Here is a 12,978-nt window from a genome sequence, read left to right on the forward strand (position 1 = left end):
GCTGCTGTATACAGCAACGGCAGTCGTCTACCTCCATTCCCGTTTCTCTCACCAAAGTGCGTGCCACGCCCCCATGGGAGATTCATGGATATGGACATGAGCCCCCTGAGGCCCCAAATGACCTTTTTGGCTGTGAACTAGAGGCCGACAAAGATGATCACTTTCTGGTGGACAATGATGAAAACGAGCACCAGTGATCTTTAAGAACGTCAGTTTAGGTGCTGGTGCCAAGGATGAACTGCATATTGTTGAAGCAGAAGCCATGACTGATGAAGGCAGCCCAATGAACGTGACACCGGCAACGTTGAAAATGTCTGTACAGCCAACGGTCTCCCTTGGGGGCTTTGGACTACCACCACCAGTGGTCTTACGGCTGGAGTGTGGGCACAGGGCCTGTGCATGCTAGTAGACAGCAGTTAGTACCTGTGGAGGGCGATGCAGAGTCAGATGATGAAAAGGGGGAGGATGTGAAACTTTTAAGTGTATCGGGAAAGCGGTCTGCCCTCACAAGTGATAACAAGGGTCCACAGAAAAAGGTAAAATTTGCTGCTGCTGCTGCTGCTGCTGCTGCTGCTGCTGAAGACGACGATAACAACGATGAAGATGATTTTGATGATAATGAAACTGAAGAGAAAGCTCCAGTGAAGAAATCTATATGGGAGACTCCAGCCAAAAATGCACAAACTCAAACCAGAATGGAAAAGACTCAAAGCCATCAACACCAAGATCCAAAGGTCAAGAATCCTTCAAAAAACAGGAAAAAACTCTCCAAACACCGAAAGGCCCTAGTTCTATAGAAGACATTAAAGCAAAAATGCAAGCAAGTATAGAAAAGGTGGTTCTCTTCCTAAAGTGGAAGCCAAATCCATCAAATAGGTGAAGAATTGCTTCCAGATGACTGGCCAGGGGGCTGTTCAAGAGCTCTGGCAGTGGCGGAAGTCTCTTTAAGAAAACAGTTTGAACAGTTTGTTATAACTGTCCGTCTTGTTTCATTTCTGTAACCCTTGCTAGCTGGCCATCCTTTATTATAATGCAGAGTGAGAACTTTCCTTACCGTGTCTGATAAATGGTGTCCAGGTTCCTTTGCCAAGAACGTGTTGTCTAAAAGGCCTGTTTAGTTTGTAAAGCTGGAACCCCACCCTTTGCTTGGTTCTAAGTGTGTCTGGAATGTTCTGACAGGACAGAGGGGTAGCAGTGGTCGGACAAATGGAAATGGTGGGGAGACAAAAATATACATGTGAAATCAAACTCAGTATTTTAATAAAGTAAAAAAATTAAGATTTAAATAATGGAAACACACCTTTTACTCACGGATTGCGAGAGTTGCTGTTATTATTAAGATGTAGCTGTTACCAAAAGAAATCCACTGACCTACCTAATGCTCATCCAATTCTAGCAGGTTTCTTTGAAGAAATATAAGAGTCAGTCCTCAAATTCCTATGGGATTGCAAGGAGCTCCAGATAGCCAAACCGTTTGAAAAAAGAAGGCAGTAAGCAAACACAAACGGTCTGGTACTGACAGAATGAGAAATAAACATTCAAAAATTCTTAGAAACAGTGAATTAGAAGACAATGGAATTTTTCTTTTCTCTTTAAAAAAATCATTTTATTGGGGGCTCGTACAACTCCTATCACACTCCATACAACAATAGAATTTTTCATGAACATTTTGAAGTAAGCAATAACTCATTCATCTATGGAAAATTGATTTTCAACAAAAATTGCCAATTGATTTTCAACAAAAACTATAATGAATATGGGAAGAAAATGGTCTGATATTGGATGTGGTGATGATTGAACAATACTCCTTAATATGATTGAATGATTACTTTTTGTGATATATGAATTACATGCTAATAAAACAATTTTTTTTGAAAAAGGGTCAAATCCATCCAATTGGGGGAAAGAACAGGCTCTAAATCCATTCATGGAGGGGAAGAACAGGCTCTTCAATAAATGATACTCAGACAAATGGATCCCCATAGACAAAAGAATAAGTTTGAACTCTTATTTCACAGCATACATGAAAAGTAATGCAAAATGGATCAGTGGCCTTAATTTAGGAACTGAAGTCATTAAACCCTTAGAAGAAAGCACAGGAATAAAACTTTAACACCTTGTCCTTGATAACAAATTCACAGACAGGACACCGAAAGCATAAGCAACAAAAGACAATGGGACTTCATCACCATCCAAAATCAAACTTTGGGGCATCAAAGGACTTTCTTAAGAAAATGAAGAAATACTTTGTAACAATCTATCTGTTAAGGGTTTACTATTCAAGATAGAGCTCTGGTGGTGCAATCATTACACAGGGGGCTGGAAACCACAGGTCGGCAGTTCAAAATCACCAGCTGCTCCTTGGGAGAAAACTGAGGCTTTTCTACTCCTCTAAGGATTACAGTCTTGGAAACCCATCCCGGTAGCTCTACTCTGTCTTATAAGGTGGCTATGAGTCAGCATCGACTGGATGGTAGTGAGTACTCTCAATTCACTGTCATTGAGTCAATGCCAACTCATAGTGACCCTATAACACCCTGCTCTCCCACTCCTCGATCCATAGCCAAAGGACTTGAAGGCAGATGCTTGCACACTAATACTCATTGTGACGTTACACACAATAGTCAAAAGGTAGAAACATCTCAAATGTATGCTGCTGTCCACTCAATAGAGGACTGAATAAGTGAAACAGAATATAGACAGCCAATGTAATATTTTTCAACATAAAGAAAAATGGAGTTCTGATACATGCCACAACATGGAAGAACCGTGAAAAGATTATGTCAGGCAAAATCAATCAGACACAAAAGAACAAACAATGTATAGCACCAATTATACAAACTCCTTAGAACAGGCAAATGCAGGGAGACAAAAGTTTATTAGTGACTACCAACTGCCAAAGGGGGATCGAAAGGAGAGTTATTGCTTACGTGGTCCAAGAGTTTCTGTGAGAAATGTCAACAAGCTGGAAATCGGTAATGGTGGTGGTAGCACAGCATGGTGAATAACAATGTCACTGAACTACAGTTAGAGATGGTTATGATGGCATTTTTTTGGTTATGAATATTTTACCACAATAAAATTGGAAAAGACATATTAAAAGAGAAATGCCAAGTATCAGTGTGAAATTTCTGAATAATTGACGTTTTTGACATTCCTTAGACAAGTGCAATCAATTATGCTTACAACATCATAAAAATATGCTGGGAAGAATTCTACCTTATAAATCTGGCTAGACCAGAGGATGTACACTGGTACAGATAGGAACTGGAAACACAGGGAATCCAGGGTGGATGATCCCTTCAGGACCACTGGTGAGAGTGGCGATACTGGGAGGGTAGAAGGAGGGTGGAGTGGAAAGGGGGAACTGATTACAAGGATCTACATATAACCTCCTCCCTGGGGGATGGACAACAGAAAAGTGGGTGAAATGAGATGTCGGACAGCATAAGATATGACAAAATAATAATTTATAAATTATCAAGGGTTCATGAGGGAGAGGGGAGCGAGGAGAGAGGGGAAAAACCGAGAAGCTGATTCTAAGGGCTTAAGTGAAGAGCAAATGTTTTGAGAATGTTGAGGGCAACGAATGTGCAAATGTGCTTTGCACTATTGATGTATGTATAGATTGTGGTAAGAGTTGTATGAGCTAATAAAACGATTAAAAAAAAGAAAAAATATGCTGGGAAGAATGATAACTATCCTAGGTTTCTTCCATCATTCGCCTCAGATTATTTTTAAAAACCAAATTGATACACAGTGCTGTGATCTTTTATCAGCTTCATGTGAAATGTGCTTCTGAGACTTCTGAATACTTCAAGAACAGTTAGGCTAAGACCTGATGGCCTCTAAATCCCATTATCTTTTAGCTTTATATTAATTTGGAAGCAACAATTGTGGTAAACTGAGAGACTGGATGAGAAGGTAATGCAGCTAAATCCTCGATGATTATAATTATGGGTCTGGAAAGCCTACTCCAGTTGGGGAAGGCCCTCACGGTTATGAGCTATAAATAAATCTTAATACACATTCTCATGACTGAACACAGTCCCTCCAAAACTCTCCCATAAAGGAACTGTCATAAAGGGGCTACCATAAAAGATGTAGCATTCCTGCATCTGGCTGTTTACTGGGCCTGGAGTTTGTCTGTAGTTAAGAGCTATCAGATTCTACTGCCTGTCCCACCTTAAAGTGTAGCAAACTCTCTTCCGATGACTACTTCTAATATGGATCATAGATTGTTCCCCCGGAGAAGGGCTTAGGGGTGTTCGAGGTCAGCTAGCACTAAGTCAAGACACTGAGTCATTTCATTGCCTGTTTATTGGGCTACCTGATTATGTTACGTGTTCGCTCTATGATGTATGGGCCTTTAGGAAGATCTTTAATCTCCATGATATATACCCAGTGAAAACCACATTCACTCTCTTGGTCCTGATATAGTGATAAGGAGCCCCTGTGCCTGTTTGTCTGCATGCTTTTCCATAATCTCAAAGTCGACCCTAAGGACCTGTTCAACTGTTGGGGCCAGAACCCCAACAAACACTGATAGCATAATGCCTTTCTCTGACATCTTCACCCAAAGGGCAGGTTTTGGACAACAACGAAAACCGATTGAGATGACTGTCATCCTTTAACTTCTAACACTGAGCACGACTAATAAAAAAGGGGAAGGGGAATAAAAAACACCGAGCACTATATCGAGCTCCTTCAAAATTTTTATCTTTGGTTTTGGTGTTTTTAAAGAATCGAAGCAGCAGGATGCACATCACCGTATCAGAATACACTATTATCTGGGACGGAGCAGCTTGCTGCAGGTGTGTTGCTCCCCTAACAGTCATCACACGTATGATGGGTCTCAAAGTTCACCACAGTAAATCTTTCGAGGCTCAGAGAGAATTACAGTCTCCCAGATGTTCAAAATCAGTGCATACCAAACCAACCCCCAGAAAGGGGTCCCTTCGTGTTGGTACTGAGATGTCTTTCCCACTGCCCCTGGGGGATAATCTATCAATTTAAGAAGAGGAAGTAAAAGGGTAAAATAGTCCATTTTCTTTTGAGTGCGCTAGTTAGCTAACATCTTTGTGCTGCTTTGTCCTCATTTATAAATGTGGTCTAATAATTTATCTATCCCACCGGGTCTTGTTAGAATGAAACTTATAATGTTAACAAAATGTCTGGCAAATAGCAATCACTAATGAATGGCAGCCATTACTATCATCATTAATATTTGAGGTTGGTGAATGAGTTTACTTTTTGGATAACCCAAACCAAGCAATTCTACTACTATCAGTTGATTCTATCTCATGGCAACTCTCTATAGGGCTTCTGAGACTAAAAATCTTTGTGGGAGCAGACAACCTAACTGTTCTCTTGCAGAGTAGCCGGTGGTTTTGAACCACTGACCTTGTGGTTAGTAGCCCACTGCTTATCCCACAGTGACTGTTTGCAGAGAGTTCTATAGGTGGACGGAGGTGGATTTCAGAAGCTAATCTGAAGATCATTACAGATTTTAACTATACACAGAGCGATCTTGGAAAATAATAACAACAGTGGACTGATCGCTAATAATTTGAAAGAACTTTAAATTAAACCTTGAAAAACACAAGATGGGAAACAAGACACACTAAAGAGTTGTGCAGTTTCCAGCTTCATTTAAGTGCCTTGTGTGGACACTGGGTGATATGCTTTAGTAGAGTGACAGACCAAGGCAAATGATGGAAGGTCTCCATATCTCGTACTGTATTCACTGGTTCTTTTAACTTCATCTCTGCTGTAGCACAGCTCTCGGCTGCACCACTTGGGCACAGTCCTTTTATCTCTTTGATCATGCTAATGCCCCTCAAACTTAGATGTTCAAAGTGATCTCTAGCTTCTACCTCCACACACACAACCTGTGTTCCTTAGCAAAGAAAACGAGAAAATGGAATTACCCACCACGACTGCTCAGTTTTGCAAGCCAGGAATCTAGAAGTCGTTCCTGGTATTTCCCCTCTTTTCTTCTCAAATCCAATCCATCGTTAACCACTGCTGATCTCACCTCCTAAATGCCCTTTAGCAACAGTCTGATTTAACTTCTACCATCTCTCTCCTAGACAATTGTTATTGTAAGAACCTCTTAACTCCTAAAATGTCAGTTTACCAACCTCCACCCAACAAGACTGCCTTACTCCACAACAATCTTCATGACTTAGTGTAGACGGAACCGTATTATTCTGCCACCCCAAATTCATATTTAATATTCGTGGATAAATTCTGATTGCTTTAGGTTGAAGAGACAAAGAGAAAAAGCAAAAATCAAACAACATTCCTCCACCTCCCCAACAAAAAAGCACCTCAATATGCCTCTGCTTGGCTCCTGTTCCTCCATACGTTTGCCTTCCCTTCGGCCACCCTTGGATAAGTGCTGCTTGCTCTTCCCCCTCTCTGCTGTCCCGCCTCAGTGCTGTCATCACCACTGCCTCCCAGCAGCTCCACTTGACCTCCTGGACCACACTCACGAGCAACGGCCACATGCCCCGACGAGCTTAATTACTTCTGCCTCCTAATCTGTCATTTCCAGGAGAAGGGGGAGTCCATCGACTGGCTCACCGATTCACCCCAGCCTAAGCACCGAGTCTGCTCCCTAGTCATACCCCCTAAAAACGCGTGGTCAAATAGATCGATGGTGGCCTTGCTTTCGGCGGAAAGGCCAGGCGATGCAACGGAAGGTTTCACAGGAAGGCCGTGGTAGCAAGCGCCCTGTTGGTTTGGTGACTATCCCCGTGAAAGTGGAGAAGCCGACCCGAGAGAAAGATGGGCAGGCTTCCTCCGGCTGCCCGGCGTCTGGCTTACCTTCAGCTTCAGCGAGCTTAGCTTTTCCTGGCGCAGGTGCTCCCTGAGCATGTCGCGGTGCAGCCGCTCCTGCTCGCGGGCGAACTCGCCCAGCGTGTACTGGCGCACGCTGTTGTGGCGGCTCGACATGCCCAGGGTGCTGCCCCCCTGACTGGGCACGCTGGTGAAGCCTTGCCTCCTGGTGAAGTAGTAGACGGTGACACAACTGAAATGCACATTCTTTGTCCTCAGCCGCTTCTCCCTTTTGAGGATGGAGGACGCTGCAAGAGAGAAGCAATTGGGTGAACAACTAGGACAGCGATGTTCTGCCGAGATCAACTCGAAAACGCGAGCTTTCCGATTCAGAGGCTACGGTCCACACCGTCTGTCCTACCCCATGTTGGTATAAACTCAAACCAAACTTGCTGCCGTTGAGTTAACTGACTCAGAGGGACTGTAGGGCCGGGCACAACTGCCCGAGACAGAAAGAAAGCCATTACCCTGGAGCAGAAAACCTCGTCTTCCCCTGGAGCTACAGGTTGTTTCCAACGAATGATCTGTGGTTTGCCGCACAAAGTGTAACCCGCTACACCAGCGGTTCTCAACCTGTGGGCCGCGACCTCTTTGGGGGTCGAATGACCCTTTCACAGGGGTCGCCTAAGACCATCGGAAAACACCTAAGTGTTCTTGCATTGAAGGAGGGCTTGAGCAGACGCCAAAGTCCTTCCACTTCCTCAATGTATTGCCATATATAAATATATGTACATAGGCCAATACCTGTTTATGAATAAAAAATTTACATAAGTGCACACCTATGTTTATATCTCTATCCATAGGTTTTCTTCCTAGATCTTTCTTGTTTCCTTTTACCTTCCATCAGCCCCACCATCACACTCCCGCCTTCTTCTGCTTCTTAGTAGTTTCTCTCAGCTAGATTGCTGTTGCTCCAACACCACCGGGATCTCTGCAGCCTCCTCACTGTTGCTTTTAATTCCTTAGTTGTTCCCCTGTCTATGGCATTGTTTGCTCACTGCTCTTGCTCCCCCCTCGTCCTCCCCCTCCGGAAACCCGTGGGTCCCATTGCCTTCTCCTCGGCTTGCTTCCAATGCCTATCTTATATAGGTAGGTAAAACAACAAAAATAGAGACAAAACAAAAAGGAAACAAAAGAACGAATAAAAAGAGAAAAAAAATGAAGAAATAAAAAAAACTAGCAAAAAATAAAACAATGAAAAAGCATACATAATTCCCGGTCTGTCTGCTGACCTTTATGGCTATTGGGCCTCTGCCAAGCCCTCCCTCAACCCAAAATCACTTTGTTCTCACAACCTGGCATTCTGTGATGCTCACTCTCCCAACATGATCACTGAAGACAAAATAGGTACATAAGCTAATGTGGTGAAGAAAGCAGATGGTGCCCGGCTATCAAAAGATATAGTGTCTGGCGTCTTAAAGGCTTGAAGTTAAACAAGTAGTTATCTAACAGAGAGGCAACAAGTCCACATGGAAGAAGCACACCAGTCTGTGCAATCATGAGGTGTCAACAAATCAGGTAACTGGCACCAGAAGACCCAAAACTAAACAAAACAAAAATATTGTTGAGAATGAGGGGGGTTGGAGTGGTGACCCCAAACCCATCTGTAGACAATAGGACATCCTCTCACAGAAAGGACACAAGGAAGGGGTGAGTCAAACAGGGCGCAGTATAGCACCGATAAAACACACAATATTTCACTGGTTCTTTGAGGCTTCCTCACCCCACACTCTCATGACCCCAGGCTTGCCTTTCAGTTCTGGCTAGACTGGAGCATGTACACTGGTACAGATAAGAACTCATGACACACGGAATCCACGTCAGATAAACCCCTCAGGAACAGTAACAGAAGTAGTGATACCAGGAGGGGAGGGATAAGGTGAGGGTGGGGAAAAGTAAGGGGAGAAAGGTAGGAAAGGGGAACCAATCACAATGACGGCAGCATAATAACGCCCCCCCAGGGGGGATGAAAAACAGAAACTTGGGTGAAGTGAGACAATAGTTAGTATAAGGTATGAAAATAATAATAATTTATAATTTATCAAGGGGTCATAGGTGTGGGAGAAGGGAGAGGGAGGGAAAAAAAGAGGAGCTGATACCAAGGGCTCAGGTAAAAAGCAAATGTTTAGAAAATGATGGCAACATATGTACAAATATGCTTGATACAATTAATATTTGGATTAAGAGCTGTAAGAGCCCCTAATAAAATGATTTAAAAACAAACCTGAAACCAGTATCTCATTAAATAGCACTGCAAAGCGAGAACCCAAACCAAGCCACACCGGTTGCTGTTGAGGTGATGCCCACTCATAGCTCCTCAAGAGGGCAGAGCAGAATTGCTCCATCGGGTTTTAAGACTATAATCTTAAAATTTTTTTATTTGAATAAATCACCTTATCAGGGCTCTTATAGCTCTTATAACAATCCATCCATCAAATGTATAAAGTACATCTATACATATGTTGCCATCATCATTTTCAAAACATCTTCTTTCTACGTGAGCCCTTGGTATTGGCTGAAAGCTGTCATCTTTAAGGAAGGCTGCACGGCCACGTCTTTCCCCCATGCAGCTGCCAGAAGGGTTCAAACTTGCTGACTCTTGGGTAAGCAGCTGGGTGCTTACCCACTATACCAGCAGCGCTGCTCCTCAAATAGAACTGCTAGCAGTGAAATCCATTCAATTCTATGCTGTCATAGTTGTTAGGTGCTGTCAAATAATTTTCCGCTCGGAGAGATCCCATGTGCCAAGTAGAGTTTTCTTGGCTGTAATCTTCATGGAAGCAGATTGCCAGACCTTTCTGCTGAAGAGCTGCTGTGTGTGTTTGAACCACCAATCTTTCGATTAACTGCCAAACTAACTGTGTTTGTGTTCCCTTACTCCAATTACAAGGTGGCACAAACAGTTAAGCACTTGACTTGTAGTCGAAAGGTTGGTGGTCTGAATCCACCTAAAGGTGCGTTGGAATACAGGACTGGCGATCAGCTTCCGAGGGACTTCAACCATGAAAATCCTGTAAACAGTTACACTCTGCCCACCCGAGGTTGCCACTTGATGGCAACTAACAACAACAACATGCACCAAGACAAACGAAAATGTCCCAATTCATACCAGAAACATACTGTGAGCTAAAGAGTAAGATGGACAGTGTATCAAAAAGGTTCAAAATATACACTGGATTTGGGAACAAAGTGAGTCACATTTTAATCAATTTTGCAATTGGAAACAGGATAGACACCATTTAGCTTAGTCCTTTTATGTAATAGATTCTCCAAGGGTTGGAAGTAACGACATACTGAATTAAGGAAAGAGATGGTGAACATGCTCGAGTAGAAAGACAGACAGAAGCAAACGATGAATAGAGAAGAAGACCTTGGATGGCAAATAAGCCAACCTTTATGGAGAGCTTTCCGTGTGCACTATAACGTGAAGGCCTTTACATAAGTTACTTCATTTTATTCTCACAACTCTGGGTTGATATTACCTGGTTTCCATTTTGAAAGGATTCTTGGTGACAAAGCGGTGAAAGCACTCAACTGCTAATCAAAGGTCAGCAGTTTGAACTGGTAGCTGCTCCGTGATAGTAAGGTGTGGCCGTATGCTTCTGTAAAGAGAGCCTTGGAAAATCCATGGGGACTGTTCTACTCTGCCCTACAAGAGCGCGAAGAGATGGAACTGACTGGAGGGTGGCAGATTTGCAAGTTTTGTTTTATGTTTTTTGTTTATTTTATCCATTTGAGACAACCAAGGCACCCAAAGTTAAATCGCATGCCTAAGATCACATAACTAATGATGAAATGAGAAGTCAGTAGCGAGCTGGTACTATTCTAATGAAATTGAATCAAGTGACACATGACTCCTTACTATTTCTGGTTGATGTCAACTGCTGCTGGCTTCAAGATGATTTTGATTTTGGAAGGTTATGTATGCAAGGAAAGAAAATCAACCATAATATCACTTTGTGCCCATGCAAGTATCTTCTAAGAAAGGTCAAAGTCAGCTTTCTTCCCCACCCCCACCCCCCAATAATTTGGTAGTCAAACCCATTACAGAGAGGCTTGGCATATTTATTTATCCAACAGATAGAGATTGAGGACCTATTAGGTGCCAGACACTTTTTAGATGGTGGAGCTATATCATTAGAAACAACAACAAACAGATGGTAATCCCTGCCCTCATGGAATTTACACTCCTGCAATGAGAAATGGAGACAGACTGAATAGATTCGGAAAATTACAGAGGAAGAGAATTGTGACATTTGAGCAAGAATTATGCCTGCCCAACTTTCTCTTCTCCCTACTCATTTACTCCTCCAGAGAGATTGCCAGACAGCAAATGCTTTGAAACGTGTATGTAAGTTTTACATTTATTTATATATACGTTCATTGCAACATGCTTGTACTCCTGGCAGCAGAGACTATTTCTAACTTTGATTTAAGAGCTCTGATCTGCTTCCGAGTTGTATGTTTAAATCATCTCAAAACAGAGAAGCATTTGTCAAAATGTAAAAGATCACTGTAAAAAGCAGAACCCAACAATCTGCCTGGTAATCGGCTACCGAATCTGACAACCTCATCTGTCAACACTTTACGGCCACATACAAGCTATGATTTTTGGGAGGATAGCCTTCCATCTCTTCTTGACACATATCAAAAAATTGACATCATTAAGACATCATTATCTTTCAACATGTACAGATGCGGAAGGAAAGGTTTTAATGTATTCATTTAAAACAATGATTATCAATTTATTATTTGCTTCTGCCTCTACTTATTCTTTAGACAATTCATGTTAGACAAATTTTTTGGGAAAGTGTGTTAGTTCGGGTAGACTAGAGAAACATATCCGTAGAAACTCATATGTGTATGAGAGAGTTTAATATAAAGGGTAACTGTACATTAAGAAAGCATCCCAACCCAGTCCAGTCTAAGCCCATAAGCCCAATATTAGCCCATTGTCCGAAAGCAATCTGTAAAGTCCTCTTCAGACTCATGAAACACATGCAATGATGCTGAATGCACGATGATTACAGGCCAGTGGATGCAAAGTCTTGTGGGTCCAGTAACATTGTAAACATCTCAGCGCTAGCAGGGGTCTCCACATGGCTTCTCCAGCACCCAGGGCTGCATCAGGGTAGGTCCATGTGGCTTCTCCTCAGGGATGTCTCAGTGGGAATCAGAATTCCCAGAATTCTCAGAAGGCCATGCCCACACAGAGGCCTCATTGGCTGTGACCCGATTGACAGACTAGACTCCACCCCTTCACTCTTAATCCTCTCAAATCTCAAATTAAAACCAGATTATGTAACTACCACAGAAAACATGCATAGTGTTTCGTACTTTATGAAGAACAAGTCATGATTGAGTCAGTTATCAAACCATTAAGTATATTTACAAACAAATAGACTGCATCTGTAGAAAGGGATTAAGGAGAAGCTAAATATCATCAGACAGAAAAAGGCTGGATGCCAACTGTGGAATGGATCAACAATTGCTTATATGCATGTTCAAGATGAAGCAGCAGAAAATTAGAACAAGTCCACGAGAAACAAAGTAGGACAGTGAGTATCCGTCTTGAATGGAAGCCACTTAAAGAATAAATTTGACACATTGAGCACTAATGACCCAAGACCAGATAAGTCGTGGGATGATATCCAAGATAGAGCAAAAAACTCACTAAGAAAAAAAAAGATCAAAAGGGATGTAAGAAGAGACTCTGAAACTTGCTGTTAAAGTGAAGAAATAACGAAGTAAATGAGCTAAACACAATATTTCCAAGGGAGACCCGAGAAGACAAAGTGTATAACGAAATGTGCAAAGAACGAACATGAAAGCAAACTGCTACTCACTAAACCACTAGCTGCCTCCGTCTGAATTTGCTCACACATACCACCGAGATGCATTGAGATTAATTAGCGACTGGAATGGAAAATTTGGAAACAGAAAGGAAGGGTCAGTAGGTGGAAATCAGGGTTAGGGATAGAAACAAAGCTGGAGATCACATGATAGAATATTTCAAGACAAACAACTTATTCCTACTCCAAAAGTTGTGAGTTGCCGTTATCAAAGATTCCATGCAGATGGTTCTTAAAACAGTACAATGTGCTCAAGATGCACATAAGCTGTAAACCACTGTTT

The 12,978-nt window shown here is 42.3% G+C and overlaps 1 protein-coding gene and 1 pseudogene across 3 annotated transcripts in view; one reads left to right on the forward strand and one right to left on the reverse strand.

Annotated features, from left to right (window-relative positions):
* Window positions 1–12,978, reverse strand: part of CSRNP3 (cysteine and serine rich nuclear protein 3) — a 209,263-nt gene that overhangs the window by 26,910 nt on the left and 169,375 nt on the right. For all 3 annotated transcript variants that reach the window (XM_045298964.1, XM_004703775.4, XM_045298959.1), the window contains exon 3: window positions 6,832–7,091. In XM_045298964.1, the coding sequence (XP_045154899.1) occupies window positions 6,832–7,091 (260 nt within the window). The remainder of the gene's footprint in view (window positions 1–6,831; window positions 7,092–12,978) is intronic.
* LOC105978734 lies at window positions 85–948 on the forward strand (annotated as a pseudogene).

This window comes from Echinops telfairi, unplaced genomic scaffold, assembly GCF_000313985.2.
Source record: "Echinops telfairi isolate 266 unplaced genomic scaffold, ASM31398v2 ScPeMD7_4;HRSCAF=17, whole genome shotgun sequence".
Lineage (NCBI taxonomy): Eukaryota > Metazoa > Chordata > Mammalia > Afrosoricida > Tenrecidae > Echinops > Echinops telfairi.